The 23276-nt window shown below is 36.3% G+C and overlaps 1 protein-coding gene across 1 annotated transcript in view; it reads right to left on the minus strand.

Annotated features, from left to right (window-relative positions):
• IPO5 (importin 5) overlaps nucleotides 1-18609 on the minus strand; it is a 35110-nt gene extending 16501 nt beyond the window's left edge. Inside the window, exons 1-12 of the mRNA XM_078070171.1 lie at nucleotides 18532-18609; nucleotides 15887-16079; nucleotides 12790-12892; nucleotides 11581-11677; nucleotides 11228-11332; nucleotides 8584-8706; nucleotides 8373-8493; nucleotides 6719-6806; nucleotides 4573-4679; nucleotides 697-821; nucleotides 516-605; nucleotides 218-391 (exon numbers count right to left, since the gene is read on the minus strand). Of these exons, the coding sequence (XP_077926297.1) occupies nucleotides 218-391; nucleotides 516-605; nucleotides 697-821; nucleotides 4573-4679; nucleotides 6719-6806; nucleotides 8373-8493; nucleotides 8584-8706; nucleotides 11228-11332; nucleotides 11581-11677; nucleotides 12790-12892; nucleotides 15887-16070 (1317 nt within the window). The 5' untranslated portion in view covers nucleotides 16071-16079; nucleotides 18532-18609. The remainder of the gene's footprint in view (nucleotides 1-217; nucleotides 392-515; nucleotides 606-696; nucleotides 822-4572; nucleotides 4680-6718; nucleotides 6807-8372; nucleotides 8494-8583; nucleotides 8707-11227; nucleotides 11333-11580; nucleotides 11678-12789; nucleotides 12893-15886; nucleotides 16080-18531) is intronic.
• Nucleotides 18610-23276: the final 4667 nt, after the last annotated feature.

The raw sequence follows: 23276 nt of genomic DNA on the forward strand, positions 1-23276 counted from the left end.
CTTCAAATACTGATTTTACCTAACCTTTAGGCTCTATCATCTTCCCCAACTCCAGTATTGGCCTATTCTCTCATCAAGACTGAATTACTTCAAATAGCTGAACCCAACTTTCTATTCTTTATGGCCATGCCGAAAAGTTTCTCTTTCTCTAGGTCTTACCCAACAAATTAACCTATGTTAATCTCTAGATAAGGAGCTGGAAGACCTAGAAACTTACCTCTTGAAGCTTAAGTACCATGATGGAATGCAGATGTTTCACCAGATTGTCTAAATATGGGATAAGTAGTGATTTGGGACAGTCCTCAGTGAAGTTAATAAGAGCGGCAGCGGCGTGGGCCTGCACTCGCTGATTGCCTTGGTCTTCCATTGTCTGCAGCAGTGCTGCAATCACCTGTGAAATGAAACAGATAAGCACACATTTTGAAATGCCACATTTCAAAGTATACACACAAAATGCCACCGCTCTTCTTAAAATGCCACCGCTCTTCTTGAGTGTTTGGGGCCTTGTTACTTACCTTCTCATGAAATTTCTTTTGGAAACCAGGTGCAAAATCTGTAGCCATCTGTCCCACGGCATTACAGGCTGCATACCTGACTCTCGGATGCTGGAATAGGTTACTTTGTATAAGTAAAGGCAATGGGTTCCCATGTGAAACTATGGTAATAACTATAAGTCAGATATTTACTGGTACTTACAGGATCCTGAAGAAAAAGCAAAACAAAATTTACTATCTCATTTAAAATTCCTTCCATTTGCTGGTGGCATCCTTCACCAATGGCAGATAAGGCCATTAATCCCGCATGCCGGTATTTCCAGTCAGCTACAGAAAATAATTACACATGAAAGAAGAGCAATTAACCAGTACAAACATGCACTCTGGTAGTCAGAAGCATAAAACAAAGTTTTTTTTATTTGGAAAAGACTATCAAAATATTTTTATACACTAATTAGAAAAATGAACAGAAAAAGTGCCTGACTGGGACTATTTCATTAAAGTGACGACGGTTACATCACATGAGCATTTCTATTCTAAAAGTAGTTCAAAGGCAATATGGAAGCAAAGAGCTTATTAGTATTTATACCAACTACTGAAAATAAGGCTTTCCCCCTAAGATTTACCGTAAGCAACAAATATCTGGATTTTGTGTCACACACTGCTATTTACTGAATAAAGATTCACTGATCTCCATCCACAGTCACATTTTATTATTTTATTTATTTAAAGCAATCTCCACACCCAACATGGGGCTTGAACTCATAACCCCAAGATCAAGAGTTGCATGCTCTACTGGCTGAGCCAGCCAGGTGCCCCAGTCACATTTCTTTAAAGAGAAAAAAAAAAAAAGCCATGGAGGAAAGATGCTTTTAAAGAATTTTTATTTAACAATATGGTAAATGACGATAGTTGAACTTTATTTGTATTCTATTACTAAAGGCTATGTGATTTTAGACTAACAGAATATTAGCTAAGCAATATTTATTTTACTGAACCTTCCCATCATATTCTAACATATAATTCCCTCTCATTTCTAAATATTTATATTTACTACATTATTGTTCCCTCTAAGCTGTTTCACCTAACTTGTGGCACAAAACAAGAGATATATAAATATAGAAAGCTAGTATCTGTGTAAAGCAATAGTTCTCAAAGTGGGGCCCAAAAACCCTGGGATTCTCTGAATCAAAATTATTCGCCTGATAATATTCTTTCACTCTCATTCTGAGGCTCCAGTGGAGTACTCCAAGGATTACAACACGTGTAAAATCCCACGAGACTGAATGAAGAAGCAGAAATAGGAACTCAGCTAAGATATCTAAAAAAATGCCTAAGACATTCTTCTCACTAACATGTTTTTGTTTTGGAGGAGTCATTCTTCATGAAAAATGTTATTTTTGTTAATGTGTAATGGGTTTATTACTGTTATCTTTAAGTGCATATTTTAAATGTTTGTTTTCATTTCTAATGGTATAAACATTAATATAACCCACATAAACAAAAGCACTCTGGGGTCTTCAGTAGTTTTAAGAGTGTAAAGGGGTCTTGAGAACAGAATGTTTGAGAACTGCTGGCATAAGGGTTAAGTTGTAGGAAAGGCTGAACTTAATTGTTCACTTTGGGGAGTCCAAAACCCACATAAAGATGAACTCTGTTGTGACTAAATCTACTTGAAAGAATTTCTGAAAAATTCCTAATTTTGCTGTTAATTATTAAAACCTTACTAAAATATTTACTTTTAATGTGTTTCAATTCCTCAATAGACCAGTAAGCCAAAAATTTTCAACTGAGGAATAATCATCCTAGGAAACCGGTAAATAAGATGCTCATCTCTGCACACTGAATTTACTAATTTAAAGAAAAGATGCAATAAATACTAAAGATGTTCATATTTGGCTCAGGGAATAAAAAAAAGATATGCCTACATAACTCCAACAGGCAGAGTTCCTGAAAGTATGTTCAGCAGAATGTGATGCTTTGGTATGGGGATTTGGAAATGGTTTTTCTCCTTCAAAATTTGCTTTTTATTATTTAAAGCAAAACCAGTAAAACTATCTTTAAAAATAAAGTGGGGCGCATGTTAAGTTACTAGGAGATACATAGTGTTTGCTGTTGCTGAAGCACTTTTTGCACACATGAAATACATCTTTGCATCATTTTTTCCTCTTTTACAGACGAGGAAATTAAGGTGCAAAAGGCTTGCTCAAAGCCATATAGTTTTTTTTTTTTTTTTTTTTAAAGATTTTATCCATTTATTTGAGAGAGAGAGAATGAGAGACAGAGAGTACGAGCGGGAAGAGGGTCAGAGGGAGAAGCAGACCCCCCGCTGAGCAGGGAGCCCGATGCGGGACTCGATCCCGGGACTCCAGGATCATGACCTGAGCCGAAGGCAGTCGCTTAACCAACTGAGCCACCCAGGCGCCCTCAAAGCCATATAGTTAACAGTAACAAATCTTATTAAGAGTTCATTGCCATATATATAAAGCCTTAGGCATCCAGCTAGTAAGCTGTAGCAGAAATTTAAAAGCCAAATTCTTGAACTACAAATCATAATCACATCCACACTGATTTGAAGAATAGCGTGAGCCAAGGGTGAAACAGCAGCAGCTGGGTGACCTCATGCAATCTTTTATGGTCTCTGGGCTACTTTCTTCATTTTAAAAATGGACAAGCTAAATACGTTCTAGCAGCTCTTATAACTTAAGCAATCTTTGATGCTGTCTCCATCCCTTTGAGGGGAAAAAAAAAAAAGTCAAGAAATTTAGGAGGGAAAAAAAGGGGAAGACAATTATTCAAGACCCAGATATACAATCACATCATTAAAAAGGGATAATGGTTTTGGGCCATGCCTCTTCAAGAGAAGAATCTTATATAGGGTAAGAAAGAATTAGGTATATTGCATAAGGCCTCTAGTTCTCAACGGTTCACTTCATTTGAAGCTGGTATTTTGTTACAACTCCGTTTTACTACTTAAAGATGCTGAATCAATGGTCTGACCCTCAAGTGTGTCTCTTGTATGTAATGTACCCTATAGATACAAATATCTATACAAGTAGGCCAGGATTTCTGTAGGAGAGTGTATGCCTTAGCATTATTTGTAGTTAACAAAAACTATTAACATTTAATGGGGTATTGTAGAAGGCTCCGTGGTTGTTAAAAAAAAATGAGGGGGAGCTATTATATGGTGATACGATACATCCTGGGGTAAAAGTTTAAAGTAAGTATGGTGTGTCCATATGGTATGTTCACTTTTTTTTTTAAAAACTGCATGTATGCACAAAGGAGGTCAGAGAAAAGTCTCAGAGACCTATTAACGGTGGCCATCTCTAAATCTTAAGTTAAAGGACTTTTAGTTTTTACATTTCTGTATTTGAATTTTTAAAAAAAGTTAAGCACCTTAACTCTGTAATTAAAAAGACAAAAATAAGGGGCTCCACTCAGTTGGTGGAGCATGTGACTCTTGATCTTGAGATTGCGAGCTGGCACTCCACACTGGGTGTAGAGATTACTTAAAAATAACATCTTAAAAAAAAAAAAGGCAAAAATATAACATCTATACAACAATTTTCGATATTGATGTAAATTACAGGTACAGAGACTGACAAATGACCAAATATTTGCTATGGAAACAATAGCAGAAATAGAGAAGTGGCTTTTCTTCTGATTATACATTTTTAAAAACAAAAACAAAAATAAAGGAAGACGATATGACTCAAATATGCTAATATTTTATAAACATTAAATAAAGATGTCTTATTTAAAAGTTAAAACCTAGATATTTCTGGCTAGGGAGAAAATCTATAGTTTTTCCTTGGAATTACAATTTTTTCCTATGCATCGAAGCCAATTCCAAAGAGGGAATCGAACATTTGCAGTAGTGAGGAAAAACATTCTTTAGCATAAGACTGAATGGTTCCAAAAGAGGACTAAATAGGATTTTATCAGTATAATATAAAAATTGGGCTAAACACAGGATAAAAAAGGCGAAGAAAGATTAAGTCTAAGCGCCTGTCAGAGTTTAGGATTTAGAAAGCCACACCACACTACTCTAGCATTTGAGGGAGATCCGGCTTACGATTTTGGAGCATCTGCATGATGTGTTCCTTGATCATCGGCAGCACCAGCTTCCCACCAAGTCCACATGCCATTCGGTCCAGGGCGCTCTCCCCAGCAACCGCATTGCTGCACACAGACCAGAGAATGGATTCACCTCAGTCAACAGACGCAAGAACAGTGCACTGTACACATGTACATCTAAACACATTATCACATTAAACTAAGGCTGAGAAAGACCAATTCAAGCAGTCTTCCGAATGTATGAAGTTATGGGTTAAAAATCCAGAGTTAAAGGGGGAAGGCACATAACATTTTCATGATTCATTCACCATGGTGTAAAAAGTCCTATGTCTCAATCTTAATTTTCAAGACTTTGTTCTTTCTCTTCCTCTCCCTGCACACACCCCTCACTGGCTGATACTCAAGCTTTGATGCTTTCAAGACTCAGAGATAGGAGCAGTTTAGGAGAGCCGTGTTATCTCATTTCCTGGACATACACCCTTCAAACTCCTCAATGGACAAAACACAGAAAATTGAAAGCCATGCTGAGACTCTGGAGGATGTCTTCCTTGCTGTAAGCTTATTTGCTTTTAAAGGGGTGCAAACTGCATTGCCACAAATTATGGGCAGGTGAAACTCGATTCCAGTGTTTTCACTGAAAACGGAAGAAACCTGGCCATAAGAGCCTTTTGCACTGTCTTTGAACTGCAACATTAGTAGTGAGTGTCTCACGTGCATGTGCATCATCTCAAACTGTCAGGAGGAGACTATAAAGAGGAAGCTGTAAATGATCTTTAGAATATATTCAAACGCATCTTGAAAATATACTTAAGACCTATTTACTCACAGATAAGAAAATTTTATTCATCTAGCCCAGAGAAAAATAGCTTCCTAAGTCATATAAATTAAGTGCCTTGTACAGGGAAAGTTAAAAGCCAGGGAGCAGCACATTATAGTAAATGAACCAGGGAAAGGAAACCCAATCTGTGCGTGGTCTTCCCTTCAGCCCTATGAAGTAATTTCCAGTGAAGGATTACTTTCATATACTTCAAAATGGCATTTAAGCCAGAGGAGTCATTTTTAATAATGGGACTAAGCTGCAAAACACACTGTATATTGTGTAAGTCAAATGTCTTTAATTTTACCTAATACCTGTTACAGTAGCTTATACTGACTACCAGTCTTTCAGGGGAATACTTTTGGTTCTCTTTAAGAAAGGGAGTAGTATAATGCACTGGGAAGAGTAAGAGAAATGGCATTAAACCTCAGTCTATAAAACCTGGACAAATCACTCAAACCCCCCTCTCCACTCCTGAATCTACCTAAGAATATACCTTTAGGACCACTGAAAGAATCCACGAAGATAAAAGAGCTCTGAAGTGCTGCGTCTCATACGCATGTAAGAAGAGGCCATCAACACCACTGGACAGTGATTTAGATTCTGGTGGAGTCTGCAATAGGTATCTCTGTACATGAGGGCCTCCCGAGTCTAAGTTAAAAAGTAGCTCCAAGTCACTCTACCCTAGAGTACAAATCTTGCTACCACTGTCTCCTCTCTAGTCTAAAGTTAACTTTTACGAAACTGGGAATACAGGGCATTTTGCAGGGAACTGTGTGGAAACAACTATTATAAGTGAGGTCTATGCATATAAAGAAATTTTTCACAATAAAGCTTTTTTATACATATTTTAAGATACTCATACTAAAAAAAATCTTGAAAATTTAGAGTAAAATGGAGTAGAAAAGGTATCTATTTTATTAAAAATAAATTATTTACAAAATTTGACACAGAAAGCCAAAGTGTCAGGTGTCTGGGTGGCTCAGTCAGTTAAGCGTCTGCTTTCAGCTCAGGTCGTGATCCCAGAGTCCCAGGATAGAGTCCTGCATTGGGCTCCCTGCTCACTGGAGAGTCTGCTTCTCCCTCTGACCCTCCTCCCTCTTGTGCTTTCTCTCTCAAATAAATAAAATCTTAAAAAAAAAAAAACAACAAAAAAACAATGGAAGAAAGCTAAGGTGTCCCAGTTTCCAAACTTAGAAGTCTAACTTTAGATTACAGAATATAGTGGTGAGAGACAGGCCCTAAAACCCCAAACTCTCGCTGCCACCCGAGCTCATGTCATTCTGCCAACGGAGCCTCCAACAAAGTGTCTGGCAGGCGCGATTACCTGTCAAAGTCATCATCTTCCAGCTCATCTGCATTTGCCCAGTCCTCATCCTCTTCAAGGTCAACCATCATTGCTAACATCTGAGGAACTAAAGCGAATCATCACTTCATACCTGCATACTGTGGCTTTTTAATTTTTATCAATATCACCATTTATTAACAAGAATTTTAAGAAGTAAAAAACAAAGGATTTACTTTGCCTCTAAGACAGAAAAATTATTTGCCTGTTCCCCCAACATCTGGTTTGTTAAATTTTAACCTTTTTGCCGTATTTGCTTTAGATCTTGTTCTGTTTAAGAAGTAACATTAAAGATAAAAGTCAAACTTCCCAGATCCTATTATATGCTCTCCTTTACTCACCAGAGGTGAGCACTGCATAAAATCGATGCTTTTTATTCCCAAGTGTTTTTACACTTGAACTATAGATTTCTCTGTATACAAAACATAGTACTATATTAAGATTTTAATTTTTACACAATAAATGGTACCATACTACACATGTATCCTTTGGCAATTTGCTTTCTTCTCAACACACATGGATTTCAACTTAATTACTCCACAGCATTCTATTACATAAACACACTACCCTACTGATGGGACATTTTAGTTGTTTCTAATTTTCTCCCTATTACAAAATTTCCTTTGATGAGATTCCTACCCACATATCCTTGACAAGTTTGAGTTCAGGGCATGAAATTGTTACAGCTATCTTCAATATTACTAAGAAAGACTAACTGTTCTGCATAGTGGATGCATAAACGTGCACTGCTCCAGGAAGTTTGAAGACAGACCTGTCTTACTTCTCGACCATGTGTGAAATGCCCTGAAGCTACAGGAGTCCTCTGCTTCACACCTTTCACCAACACTTGATAACTGTTGAACTTTATGGCAACTCGATTCCACAACTGCACTGGTGTTTACTGACACTGAGCAGCCCTCATTAGCTCCTTCCGATTCCTCCCTTGCGAATTCACTTTTAAAAATGAGGTGTTTAATCAACCCCAAATTGGTTTTTATAGGGTATCTGAGGTTGGGATATATTTTTGCCACGGAAATGACCTTTGGTCAACCATCTATCTTTTAAAGTCAGCTTTGTTTCCGTGTGAGTGGATCTGCTCATAGATCCCTCTGTTTCCTACGATCCATTTGTCTACACCTTTACCACCAACAATTTCTAAATCTTCATAGCTGAGAAGGCAAGATCTCCACTTTGCTTGTCAAAATTGTCTTCGCTACTTGGGGCCCTATGTTATTTTACATGAATTTTAGGATCAACCTTATGACCAACTCTATTGGGATTTTGACTGAAATTGTTTATTAGTTTATAGATTAATTTGAGAAATGATATTTAGTTCTTCTATCAGTCTTTCAACATGTTACCCTATTTCCCCCATAAAAGTCTTCTACATCTTTTGATTTATTTCCATGTATCACAAGTCACGCCTACAACTGTGGGATTTCAGAATATCTGCGGCATAGCCACCGTGTTGGGTCCATGCACATAAATACGTACAGAGATACATTTCTCCACATTCATCTGCCTGTAAAAGGACATTCATTATATTCTCAACAAATCTGAGCTTACACAATTCTCAGCAAGTTCATCCAACAATTTTTCCACTTTTAACACAATTATTTAAAGACCTTTGACTTACTAGTCTGTGCAACGATGTTGGTATGTTTTCGTAACATGGCAGCCGCAGTCTCAGAGAGGGTCACGATGACTTCAAGGGCAAGCTGGCGCTGCATATTGTTCAGGCTGGTGTCTCCACACAACTACAGAGAAAATGTATTTGTACATAGTTAGTAGTGTAGATTATTCACTGAAAAGAATAAACAGAACATTTACCGAAATGCCAAATTTACCTTTAAACTTAGCTGTAAAGTAGCTTCTAAGTGAGGACGCAAATACTTTGGAACGGTATCCGCAATCTCAACAAGGGATTTTAGGACTGAATCGTCATTCTGGTAGCATGAGTCATTCACAGCCTGGAAAAAATCAAAGAGAAAAGAAAAAAAGTCTACGTTCAAGAGTCACTTTATAGATGTGATGCCTCACTGTCAAAACATTAAGAGGCAGACAACAGAATAATATTATCAAAGAGTATTTTTCACTAAATAACTTATCAATCTACAGAACACAAAATCTCATAGCCACATGTATACCTTCCTTTTGACTAATATTCACTAGAAACATACAAAGATTTAAATCTAAGTCAGAATTATAGGAACCAGCACAACAAACTTAAGGCTATCAAGGAATTCTTTTCATAACCAGAAGGAATCCCCTTCCTCTGTCCCTCCAATAACCATATCTTTGTCTTTTTCAGACATGCAGTAAATACTAGACCCTGTGATACATTTAAAGTGTCCAGGGACACCTCGGCGGCTCAGTCAGTTAAGTGTCTGCCTTCGGCTCAGGTCATGATCCCAGGGTCCTGGGATTGAGCCCCACATCGGGCTCCCTGCTCAGCGGGGAGCCTGCTTCTCCCTCTGCCTGCCGCTCACCCTGCTTGTGCTCTGACAAATAAATTAAAAAAAAAAAAGGTGTCCATTATTACTCAATTTATTTCTCTTTGACATCAGGTTAGCTCACTGTGCTATTTAAGTGTACATATGCATCTACCATTGCCTGTTTCAGAGTGACAACTCCTAGAAGTTCTGGCTAACATTTTAACTTACTTTAAATTCAGGGGAAGAAAAATCTGAGATTAGACTTAAGCAGTGAGTACCTCACAAAATTTTTAGGTAATAATCTACTAAAACGATATAATGGAAAAGTTCGTGTTTGTCACTGACCTAAACCATCTTTTCAGCTTGACGGCATAGGGAGAAAAGTTTCTACTAAATCCTGCAAAATTAACCTGAAACATGCAGAATTCACACAGAACTTTTCAGTCAAATCCTCTCTAACCCAGTGGTTCTCAACGGGGACACTATTTCTCCCAGATTTTTTGGTTGTCACAATGACCGAGGAAGGGCAAAAGTCAGGGTTCCTAGATGTCCCACATCTGTGATGCAAATGCTTCTGACGAACTCATATGACCTTACCATGCATCTCACATGATCGTAAAAGTCAGATACTTCTAAAAATGAAAAACTCATTTATAATGATCTGAACCTAAAACCCAACTCACAATTATTTTTTGTCTGGTTTTAATGTACCAGGACTCCCCCTGCCCCCAAATGTATATACTGTATGTGTTAAAAAAAAAAAAAAAAAAAAAAGAAGATAGTAGGAAGAGAAAAATGAAGGGGGGATTCAGAGGGGGAGACGAACCATGAGAGACTATGGACTCTGAGAAACAAACTGAGGGTTCTAGAGGGGATGGGTTAGCCTGGTGATGGGTATTAAAGAGGGCACGTTTTGAATGGAGCTCTGGGTGTTATACGCAAACAATGAATCATGGAACACTACATCAAAAACTAATGATGTAATGTATGGTGATTAACATAACATAATAAAATAAAATTAAAAAAACAAATTGCACAAAGCACGCACACGTGCACGCGCACACACACACACTCATTTGCGGGGGGGGAGAATGAACACATACTTTGTTTTGTCCAGCTCTTTACCATTTCTGGAAATCAAATCATCAATACTAACAGCATTCCTGGTGTTTGCCTTGCCAATGATATCTATCAGTCCACATGTTTAGCTACCGTGTTTGTATAAGTCACTTAAAAATCACCTAGTCTATGTCTTTCGTTGTAGTCATGCCCTACCATTTATAAATTGAAAAGCATGCCATTTTACGGTTTAGTTCTTTCTTTTTATTTCTTCTTTGTGTTAACTTAGGGCAATATATTTTTATTTTTAAAACTTGTATGTGTACATAAGCATGTTACCCATGCACTTCAAAATAGAATATGCAGTTATTACAAAATATGGGTCTAACAAGTTGCTCTAACTTACCCAATCTTATTTTACTTTCTGAATGAGGCAGAAGGTAACCTTAAAATAATAACACCCTTTGGATTCAATAGTGACAATTAACCATAAACTAGTCACTTCATAGTATAAACCATTACAAGACCTGGGTTTAAGAGTAAGGACTGCTATCCAATTTGGGTTTGAATCATGTATCCATCACTTACCAACACTGTGATCTTGGGCAAGTTTCTTATCCCACCCTCTTTAGTTTCTCCTTATGTAAAAGGGGCATTACATTTTATAGGTTATTTGGTTGATTCTAAGGCAATAACCTATGTGATTACATATTCAATAATAGCCATAAATTGCTTTCATCATTTATGTTATAGAAAAATTTTGAAACCCTAAATATTTTAAGAGACTAAGAGTCTATGAAGGGCAAGAGATCTAAGTTCAATGGGGACAGAGATTTGCATGTTTTGTGCACTGCTGAGTCCCTGGCATCTAATGCCAGCACACAGTAGGCAACAGATATACTGAATAAATGAATGCACTAGAAAACTCTGATGAGACTTTGAACTACAGAAAACCCATAAACATACAATTATCACTTATTTTATACTGTTTCCTTACCTGTAAGAATCCGGGTAACAAGTCTGCAAAATGTTTGAATAGAGCAACGTTATGCTCATTTGCAAGTATAAATGCAGCAGTTGCTCTAGCAGATAATGTCCTGATCTAAAATGAAGACAGTAAAATATGTCAAACATGAGAAATTTCTCCTATCCAAGTACTAATCAGGCCCAATTTCTGATGGATGCAGGTTCAAGATTTCTTAAGATGAAAATTTTCTTCATCAGTAAAACTAGTATTTATATTTTAAAGTATTAAAACTAAAGACAATCTCCAAAATACGTGTATTTCTTTCACAAGTTAAATGTTATATTAAATTAGGTGTTAATATTAATGGCATTGAAATTATTTACCGAGGGATGTTCCTGATCTTGCATACACTGAACTAACATCCGTTTGATAACGTCTAAATAGTGCTGCTGTTGGTTCCCAAAAATTCCAGGAAAATTCCTAAAAAAGATCCAAAATGACATCATATTTTAGTAAAGCGTCAGCTAGAACATCTAATGCTCTAATCTAACCTTAAACATCAGCCTGACCCAAGTGTGCATTAACCTTGAAGGCTGAACATCATCTACCCATCCTCCAAGCAATCCTCTTTTGGGGTTGGGCAAATGCAACAAACAGAGCAGAGAGGATTAGGCTGGGAGCAGGGGCAATCCAGGTGCGCGCACCCGTTACTCAGCGGCCAATCCCAGCCCCATGCTTTATCCTTATCACTCTGTCTCCTTAGGAAGGTGACCTGGAGTGCAGGACGGGACAAGAGCAAGTACAAGGTTTCAGATGGTAGCTGCAGTACTGCCTGACAATCTGCTCCTAGGCTCGGTCAGTGCTCCAGGTCGTCCAAATTCTGCTTTACTTTAAATGTGGTTAACAATTACACTGAATACTTTCAATTAATTCATTCTCTACTCTGGATTACCAATATAGGTAAGATATATCTGACAACAGAAGTAGAAAATGGTGTAATATCTACCGTTATCCTCTTCTGATGCTCAAGGTAGATCTCATTTTTAAAAGTATACAATCTTGAAAAGTTATAAATCCAATTATATTTTTACTGTAGAACTGTATAACATGGACAAAATTTTTCTTAGTGCAGATAATTGTAATTCTAAACTTAGACCATTTGCTTATAAATATACAGGAGTTTATTAAAATACTGTATTTTTATAAAGTTTAGTTATAAAAGACCCAGAAAACAATGGGGATTCACCAGCCTTTTCTCTCTTCAAGATTTCATCATTCAAGTGGCTTTTTAAAAGATATATTTATATTTACTACTGTGTCAATCTCCAAATAAAGGAGAAGAAACTGTCTTTCATGGAATCATAAAAGACCAAGGAAAGAAAAAAATTGCAGAGGACCCTTGTATACAAAAAAGGATTATAAAATAAAATTAAAAGCTTTGTGTTTTTTCAATTTTACTTCCAACACAAATACAAAGCTCATCTAAAGGCCTTATTTAAGTCTAAAAAGTCAGACTAAAACAAATCAATTAAAATGTGCTTTGCACATTTATGACATTCAATTTTTCAGGAAAATAAGATCAATGAATGTACCAGAAAATGTGAAGGGCAGCTTCCCGCAGTCCCATATTTTGAGAGCTCACTGAATCAAAAAGGAACTTCAAACCTTCAGGCCACTGGTTGTTGCCATCCTCATCTAAAAGTAAAGAAATCCAGGCACAAAGTGTGTAAATCAAAACTTCAAAAAAATGAAGGGTGAATCTTTTCATTTCATAAGCCTCAAAGTAGGTAGTAGTAGGAAATGTCACATGCTCTATATTTTTAAAAAATCCTAATAAAATTAGATTCTTTACCCATAAACATGGCAATCTAATCTTGTAAAAAGCAACTGTGCTTTTGGATTACATAAGCACAGATTATCGGCAGTGGTTATTTCTAAGGAATAGCATTTGGAGAAAAGGCAGCACTATGACTATTTGGTTAAATCTTTTATTTATACTATTGCTATTAAAGAGTTTTTTAAGATTTTATTTATTTTTGCGAGAGAGAGTGTGTGTGGGGGGGGGGGGGGCAGAGGGAGAAGCAGACACCCTGCTGAGCAGGGAGCCCGATGTGGGACTCGATCCCAGGATCCTGGGATCATGACCTGAGCCGCAGGCAGACGCTTAACCAACAGAGCCACCCAGGCACCCTTGTGGGTTTTTTTGTTTTAAGATTTTATTTATTTATATATACTATTGCTATTAAAGAGTTTAAAAAGTAGGCAAAGTTAATATTTGGTATCAAGGTCTTGAAGCCAAAATACTGTAAATATGCCTTCAAACTGGGGAAGACCCAGGAGTGGGAATCCCAGGACCCAGAGCAGCACTCATGCTACTAAGGTGTTTATTTTTAAACAAGATTTTAAAATAAAGAATTTTTGTGGTACTTTGTAATAAAAATGAGCGACCACACAAATTTGTACCAGTTAAAAGACTCAACAATCATACTGTCACAGAGAATTTTAAGAGTTGTAGAAATTACAGATGAGTTATGTATGCACTTTTTCTTTTAAAAAAATTTCCCTCCATATTTGCTGAACTTTTCTGAAATGACAAATGTGCTACTCAGCTGACATTAAAAAAAAAATACCCTAATCAGTCCCTTTAAACATAAAGATTGTACTTGGGGGTCAAGGGGAATGAAAGCTCTATTAAAAAAAAAAAAATCTATGGAGAGAGCACTTTGAAACATTTTGGAAACCTTTCCATTATTGTGATTTTCAATTAGATATGTCACCTATAAAAATCTTATCTGCACACTTAAAAAAACGTGAAAAGAGATTTTCTAGGCTACCCAAAAATTCAAATTTAAAGGCTTCAGTGGGTTTTGAACTTAAAGTAAAAAATTTAACGTACAGGAATATTTTTAAGAATTGGTTGGTATCAGTCAACTGACTTGAACAAGAATTTTGGCATTATTGGTAGTGGAGATTAAAAAATTAGGGTCATACCCTAATACCCAACAATTGCACTACTAGGTATTTATCCAAAGGATACAAAAAAGTGGATTCAAAGGGGCACATGCATCCCAACATTTATAGCAGCACTATCAACAGTAGCTAAATTATGGAAAGAGCCCAAATATCCACCGACTGATGAATGGATAAAGATATGGTACACACACACACTGTAGTATTACTCAGCCATCAAAAAGAACAAAATCTTGCCACTTGCAATGAAATGGATGGAGCTACAGTGTATTATGCTAAGTGAAGTAAGTCAGAGAGAGACAAATACCATATGATTTCACTCATATGTGGAATTTAAGAAATAAAACAGATGAACACAAGAGAAAGGAAGGAAAAATAAGATAAAAACAGAGAAGGAGGCAAACCATAGAGACTCTTAGCTATAGAGAACAAACCGAGGGTTGCTGGAGGGGAGGTGGGCTGGGTATAGGCTAGATGGGTGATGGGTATTAAGGAGAGCACTTGTTGTGATGAGCACTAGGTGTTCTATTTCAGTGATGAATCACTAAATTTACTCCTGAAACCAATCCTACATTATATGTTAACTAAGTATTAAATTAAAAAAAAAATTAGTGTCATGATTTACTAATAAGCACACCAACAATATTCTCCCATTTAGCCCTTATCTTAGTGAGGCATCCTTTTCAACCTTTAAAAATGCTGCCTAATATGAACTCAGTTAAAAATCATATCTATGAATGGGGTGGCTGGGTGGTGCAGTCGGTTAAGCATCTCTTGGTTTCAGCTCAGGTCGTGAAATTGAGCCCTGTGCTGGGCATGTCCATGCTCAGCGTGGAGTCTGCTTAAGATTCTCTCTCCCCTCTCCCTTTGCTCCTCCTCCCCAACTCTCTAATAAATAAATCTTTTTTTTTTTTTTTTTTAAGATTTTATTTATTTATTTGACAGAAAGAGATACAGTGAGAGATGGAACACAAGCAGGGGGAGTGGGAGAGGGAGAAGCAGGCTTCCTGCAGAGCGGGGAGCCTGATGCGGGGCTCGATCCCAGGACTCTGGGATCATGACCTGAGCCGAAGGCAGACGCTTAACGGCTGAGCCCCCCAGGTGCCCTAAATAAATCTTTTTTTAAAAAAAAATCATATCTGAATCTGTCAAAAAAAATAACAAAGCATATTCAATTACTTAGTATTTTTTAGTGTGACCAAAAAGGGTTTTGATTGTTGGTAAAATGCATTTTTAGAGATTTTCCTTTTATTTCATTGTTTAAAAATATTTTGGGGGTATTTCATAAAGTATATGGTATAGTGGTATAATAGCCTATGTGCATAATTTACTAATACACAAATGTAACAGCAAAAGCTCCTGGAGTCCACTGATTTTTACTTCTGTTGGAAAGTTTAATCTACAAAGTAGGTTGTAAATTACACTGTGCTTTCAAAACTTTACAGATTAAGGAGGAAATAAAACTGACAATTTTTAAGCAAACTACAAAATTATTTCTCCATACAGATGTTCTGAAGACCAACAGGTAGGTGTTATGACTATACTCCACAAACATCTGTAATTTTTGGCTCTAAATGCAGAATCCATAATCACTCTCAATTCGAACAGAATAAATGGTACTCAGGTACTTGCGAATCTTCCTTTGAGAAGACTCCACTTAAAAAAAGGATATACTCATTTTCTTCTATAACATAATAATGAATGTATCTGCATACACACCTATTAAATTCCTGGCCAGCTCTGCAGCAATATCACAAATTTTTTTCCTCATGCTAGACTGGGTTTCCATTTGAATAATCATCAGTAGTTCACTCTTGATGGCAGTCTGAACATCAGAAGGAAGAGTTGGATAGACTTCATCAAATGCAGAGGACAAAAGACGTCTTAGGAGAACGGCAGCCATTTGTCTAGCCTATAAATGGATAACATGGTTAATAACTTGGTGTCTTACAAGAGAAAAAAATTTCCAACAAACTACATTCACTCTACCATTGATGTATTTTACTATTCTATTTTTACAATTCATTTCAAAAGCACTTAGATTTTTTTTTAAATAGGTAAAATACAGAAAACTCTATCACATTAGCCTACTGTATAGAAAATGCTACCCCAAAGCTATTTTTTGTTCATAGCTAAGGAAAAACCCCTGAACACATCAGATTACAAATAGGAAACATCTTAGCAATGATGAACCTGTCTTTAATTTCTATTTTTAATACATTCTTTAAAGAAAAAGAAATTAATATAAACTGCAAACCTTAGAATGCTCTTTTCCTACTCCTCCATCTGGCTCTCATTCTAGTGTACCTAATCTTACTCCCAGCCTGGCCTATCTCGCTGTATCACAGCCCTTTCATTAGCCTCTTAGATAACATGCTATCAAATCCACTTATCTTTATGCTTCATTCGAGCAAACAAACATTACAAGTTTCTAATGCCTAAAAGTGCTAATCAATCTCAATGTGTATACTTATCCCATTTAAAAATCTGTAAAATATATTTAAGTTTGGCATTTTCTGTATAATATTCCTTTAGATTACCCAAAGACAAATACCGTTCTAAAATTTTATCATATTAAATCAATAGGCCATTGAAACTATTAAACCCAATTTTTCATGTTTTCTTTCATTTCCGGGCTGCAGCAACTCATTATCACTATAATCAGTATGGGACTGTGACCAAAAAAAAGGAGTTAAGCTACACAAATAAAACGTGCCAATTTTTTTCTCAAGTCACTTTTCAATGAATCTTTTTATTTGAATTACTTTTGGCAAAGAGCAAACTTTTAAAGAAATCTTTAATGCTCTAGAAAGGATTCAAAATGGTTAAAATCCCTGTAAAAGTAGTTCAAGTTTATGCAGTTCTCACACTTACATTGACAACTATGAAGCCACAATCAAGATCCTGAGGCTAGTTCACAATCATCTAATTCCTAAATCAAATCAAGATTTAAAAAGGGTTCAATATAGGTTTTTTAAAATAAAATTCGATAGTTTTTAGTAGTATTTATTCTTGGCTTTAAAATTTGTTTCATAGTGGGTGTGCCTGGGTGGCTAAGTTGGTTAAGTGTCTGCCTTCGGCTCAGGTATGATCCCAGGGTCCTGGGATCGAACCCCATATTGGGCTCAGCGGGGAGTCTGCTTCTTCCTCTCCCTCTGCCCCTTTCCCCTGCTCATTCCCTCTCTCTCGTGAGTTCTCTCTCTCAAATAAATACCTTAAAAAAAAAAAAATCTGTTTCATAACTAACTTGATTCAATCTTCCATAATTAAAATAGCCAACTGTTTTTAGAGATTTAACTTATGTTTGTTCTTCATATTTGACTCATTTTGAATTAAAGAATACAAAGGTGAAGAAGCGCCTTCTGTCATCTATTTTTAAAAACTGGGGCACTTGTATACTGTTTTCTAAGCATTACCAAAGAATTTCAAATTGCCAATTTAAACTAATTGACCACAAGAAGTCAGGTGTAATACTATGTGGAAGTTTAGTGTGACTCCATTTCCATCATGTTTTAATATTAGTAAAGAAGTCTCACTATACAAATCCCCCCCCCTTTTTTAAATTATCTTTATGCCCAATGTGGGGCTTGAACTCATGATCCCAAGATCAATAGTTGTATGCTCTATCAACTGAGCCGGCCAGGCTTCCCTCACTTTACAAATTCTCAATTCCATGTTTCATAGGTGGGATTGGTTTTCTAGACTTGGGATATTTTGACAAATTTTCCAAAATAAAGAAAACATTCACTTAACATTTAATATATATAAGAATATTACTTTTGGGAAGAAAAAAAATCCACTAAATGCATAGAAAAGCAATAAGAAACAATAAATTTGAATTTGGCATAGTAACAAGGTCATTTGCTAAAAACCATGATTTATAAAGGATTCAACAAAGTGTCTCTTTGTTCCTAAACATCTTTAGCATATATTCTTCATTACTTAGAGACGACTATAAGCATAAAAATTTTAAAGACAGAATACATATTTTCTCAGAAACATTTGGCAACACCTTAAAACACGGAATGAATTAATTTCCTCCCTTAGAATGAATTGTTTCAAGGAAGAAAATTTTTTTATAGCTACAGAAATCACTTAAATTTAATAAAATTTTATGTAATTATTTGAAAACCATTAACTTAAATATCCTGGACACATCACCTGACACAGAAAAAAGAAATTTCATTCTTAATACAGGGTACTCAAAAAAACTATAACTGCAAAACAGCTTTTAGCAAATACTAAGTTCAAAGTTCTGGTAACGTCTATGCAGTAAATAACAGTTCTCATTACCCACACGGACCACCATCTAATACCCAACTTGTTTTGTAATAATGTCATATTCTCAAATACTAAATTAGTACCTCCTCAGCAGCTGTTGTATTTCTGATGGCTTGTAAGAGAAATGTGATCTTTGACTGGCCTGGGATATTCTCATAGGTTTCCTATAGGAGAAAGAAAAACGTTTAAGGTTAGAATATGTTAAAAAAATGTCATGAGCACATGAGTGAAAAGAAATGAAACGAAGACTGGGCAAGGTCCATGCACGAGAAATCATGTAATCTAGGTCTGTTGGTAAAATTTCCCCCTGTGACACAAAATACACTTCAGCTGTTTAGGAAAGGATGTCCAGAGAGTGACTTTCAAGCTCCCTTCCACCTTTAGCTCTTAGGTTTTTCTAATGTATGTGCACATTTTCCCAACTTTTGCTTATTTTATGAACAAAACTCAAGGTGAAAGAGGGCCAAAAAATTCTTAAATGTGACCTGAGCTACCATGCTGTAAAGTAAGTCCTCACCTAATATCCCTTTACATCATGGAAAACTACTTATCTTGTCAACATTTTCTAGATCAGATGATGTAGAATTGGTTCAAGTTACCACTACTTACAACCACTACAGACATATCTCAGATGAAGTAAATCCAAGAAAGGGAAAGAAAGTATTCAAATTCTTTATGCTACTTTTTCTTTCAAGCAAGGATTATACTAAAACTTATATACATAAATAAATGAATATGGCCAGGAGACTTAAATCTAGGTTTTGTGAGTCAGGGCACTTCTTTCCTTCTCCATGAATAATGTAAAATGAGAACAAATTGGTTAACAATAAAAAGTTGACACTAATCAAAATATGGATTGTCAGGTGCACATATACCAATTCTAACAAGAGTAGTCTTTTACTGTGGAAAATACATCATTCTTTGAAATACACTTGGAATTGTTTTCCCCCAGAAGACGTTTACCTTGTCTGCTCTCTAAGAGCTACCAACCCCTATAACTACTTGGTTTCTCTGGACAGAAGTGACAAGGACAAGGGAGGGAACAAAGGGTCTCCCTGAATCCACATCTACCTTATTATAACTTTTATTAAGTGCTCTGTGGCATCCCTGAAATATTGACAGATAAGGAAATAAAGGCTCAGAAGTGAAATGACCTGCCCAAGGTCACATACAATAAGCAGTAGAAAGAACTCTGGTTTTCTGAGGCCAGCTGTACTCAAAATCTCCTTAGCACTGTACGCTCTTTCCGGGTTTCACTCCTGGGGTCTGTCTGACTCCACCAACCAACCAGTTCTATTTATACAGTGCTACACAGTTCTCAAACTTCTCAAGCATATCTCAATCCGAAGAATACATGTGGGGGAAAGAAGAATTCAAAATCTTCCGATAACCTCAAGTTCTTCTCAAGTACATAAGCACACAGGAACACAATGATGCAGAAAACTGTGACAAGCATTTACAGCTGAGGAGAGAAGATGGTCTGGATTCATGTAGACAGAAATGAGGTGATTTATGTAGAGATACTCATAAGATGATTGCAAAAATGGATATGTACCTTGAGGTTTCTCACTTAATCTTTATGAATGCGACTGAAAGACGGGTTATGGCCTTTTCATTTAAACAGTCTCTCACAGTACATAAAAATGCCTTTTTATTCTTTGTACCTATCTTAGATGCTATAAATGTTTAACACTTTCATTTCCAGTGGTCTAAATCAAGTTTCAGAAAAAAAATTCCTTACTAGGATATCACTCTCAGAAAACCTTGCCCAGCTGGGACTATAAGTTTGACAGTTCTACTATGCTAATTCTAGTAGACACTTACAAACATTAAGTCAAATACTGAACTCTATTCCATAAGGAATTAAAAGTCAATGGAGAAAGAGTTTAGTATGAGTGACATCTGATTCCTGAGAGAGGGTTCTCCCCATTTGTTATGTTCCACTGTGGCAATCCAGATATTGTATTACATTTACACCATAACACTGGTCAAGGATAATAGTTTGGCAAAAAGAACACAGCCTTAAAATCAAGTTATTAGCCTAAATAGACTGAGTTCCACCAAAACAGGGATGGTATCTCTTTCTCCTCGTATTCCCAGCACATCGGAGTGCAGCAAATACAAAGAACACATATATAAAGACTATATAAAAATATAAAGACTCTTTCTAAGAATATTCCTAGCACCAGGCCAGGCAGGTTCAGTGAATGTTGCCAGTGTCACGGCAAATAGAATTTCAACTCCATTTGATTTCACCATGTGCAATCACACAATGTAAAGCAGATTTCACCTCCCCCTTTCCTGCCCACAAAGAAGAAATGCTAATAAGTACTTACTTCACTCATTCCATAAATATTTATCATGAGCCTACCTTGCATATGAAGAGGGGACAAGTTTTACCTAGTAAACACCCTGGTTCCTCAAAAATCAAGTACATTTTTCCATGTTACCTTCCTCCAATTAAAATCTCATTAATGAAGTTCTATATTAGAATCAATGAAAAACAAAGTCAATGGAAAAAATAAGAATGTAAAATCCATGCATATGATTAATAAAATACTTAAGCTTATGTCATAAAAATGTCTAGTCATGAATGCCATGGACATTCAACTTTGTATTACCTGTCAACTACTTATTCAATTGTTTATTCATGTTATTGTATTTTGAGACTTAGGAGAATTGAAATCATTTCTTCAAGCATCAGAAATATTTTTTGTAAAGTTAAAGAGAAAAAATCCTTGAAGATTTAACAGAAATAAAATATAAAGCCCACCACATTGTTTATACAATGAAGTTTTAAAAACTTTTAAAAGTTTTGAAGAACTTTAATGTTTTCAATATATTACAATAAAAGTCTTCTACTGTACTTGATTTCACATTTGAATATAAAAGAAGTCACCTTACTCGACAGTTTGGTATTTGTGTCAATTAAGTATTTTTTTAATTTTTTTTTTTTAAGATTTTTTTTTTTTATTATCTGACAGAGAGAGACACAGCGAGAAAGGGAACACAAGCAGGGGGAGTGGGAGAGGGAGAAGCAGGCTCCCCGCGGAGCAGGAAGCCCAATGCGGGGCTCTATCCCAGGACCCCGGGATCATGACCTGAGCCGAAGGCAGATGCTTAACAACTGAGCCAGGCGCCCTCAATTAAGTATTTTTATTTTGACGGAGTAAATTACAAAGATATTTACTGACCTTCTGCCAATTCTTTAGTTAAAAAAAATTTATTTGCTATTTCAGACAGTAATACTCCATTTAATTTAGTTTGATTACTTATAAACAGCTCATTTCATAAGGCAAAAAAAGGGGTATTAAAATATCATTATATGCAGCTATTTATTTTTCAAATAATATTTTGCTTTCTTAAGAAGCTCTATTTACAGTCCAGCTTTGTGTTATATGAGACCAGGAAACTTCCCCTCTAACATTTACCTTTTTTGGTGTCAAATTAAGAATATTCTGGGGCACCTGGGTGGCTCAGTCATTAAGGTCTGCCTTCGGCTCAGGTCATGATCCCAGGGTCCTGGGGTCGAGCCCCACATCGAGCTCCCTGCTCCACGGGAAGCCTGCTTCTCCCTCTCCCACTCCCCCGCTTGTGTTCCCTCTCTCGCTGTGTCTCTCTGTCAAATACATAAATAAAATCTTAGAAAAAAAAAAAAATTCTATTTTATAGTACCTAATTTACATATTAATGTTTCCAGTATATACAAAGAAAGTCAAAATGTACTACCTGAATGATAGGAATAGAGACTAACAGTACAGTTGATCCTTGAGCAACATGGGTTTGAACTGTGTGGGTCCACTTATATATGGATTTTTTATGAATACAGTACAGTACTGGAATGTCTCTTCTCCGCTTTTGATTTTCTTAATTTTTTCTCTAGCTTAGTTTGTTGTAAAAATATAGTATATAATATGCATAACATACAATATATGTGTTAATTGGCTGTTTATGTTATTGGTAAGACTTCCAGTCAACAGGAGGCTATTAGTTAAGTTTTTGGGGAGTCGGGGGTGTGGGGGCTGGTGTCCCTGACCTCTGAGTTGTTCAAGGGTCAACTGTACTTTTCAATTGTTCTTTATGAGAAAATGTGCTGAATGCTCCTAACTATCCCCAAAGTGATGGAAGTGATAAAAGATTTACAACAGGCACCAATTGGAATTCAAGCTGAACCAGACACTGGTATTTAGTTCAATAGAAAAGAGATTCCCCACTAGGCTTGACAATAGAGACTTAAGCAACTGGAGGGAAGAGGGAGAATTAAACTCGCTTACTAATTACAATGCTGTTCTGCTTTGTAATACATGGCAATTTCTATTATGGGTTGGGATTAAGAACTTATTTTGGTGAAAAATTACCTCCAGAGTTAGCAAAATGCATTAAAGTGTTTTTATAGGCATCATCACATCCCTCTGACAGGAGTGCAAACTGATGCAACTAATCAATGCACATTACTTCCAAGGACAAATGCTACTTTTAAGTATTCCACAAGTAAACCCGGCAAAGTCTGAAAAGATAGGTATGCATGTATTCCCATTTTTAAGAGGACAATGGAAACCTAATGTCCATTCATAGGAAGGTTGACTGAATAAATAATACATCCATACGATGGAATACTACATAGCTGCTTTAACAAAATCTCTTATGTGGCAATGTGAAATACGTTGAGTGAAAAATCCAAGTTGCACAACAGTATGCGTATGAAAGGCCCATTCATGTAAAAATGAATGTATACATTTGCACTAGTAAAGATATTTTCAGGGACTACTCACAAGACACTTAAAAGTAGTTATCTTTGGGGAATACTACTCACAAGACACTTAAAAGT

This window comes from Halichoerus grypus, chromosome 4, assembly GCF_964656455.1.
Source record: "Halichoerus grypus chromosome 4, mHalGry1.hap1.1, whole genome shotgun sequence".
Lineage (NCBI taxonomy): Eukaryota > Metazoa > Chordata > Mammalia > Carnivora > Phocidae > Halichoerus > Halichoerus grypus.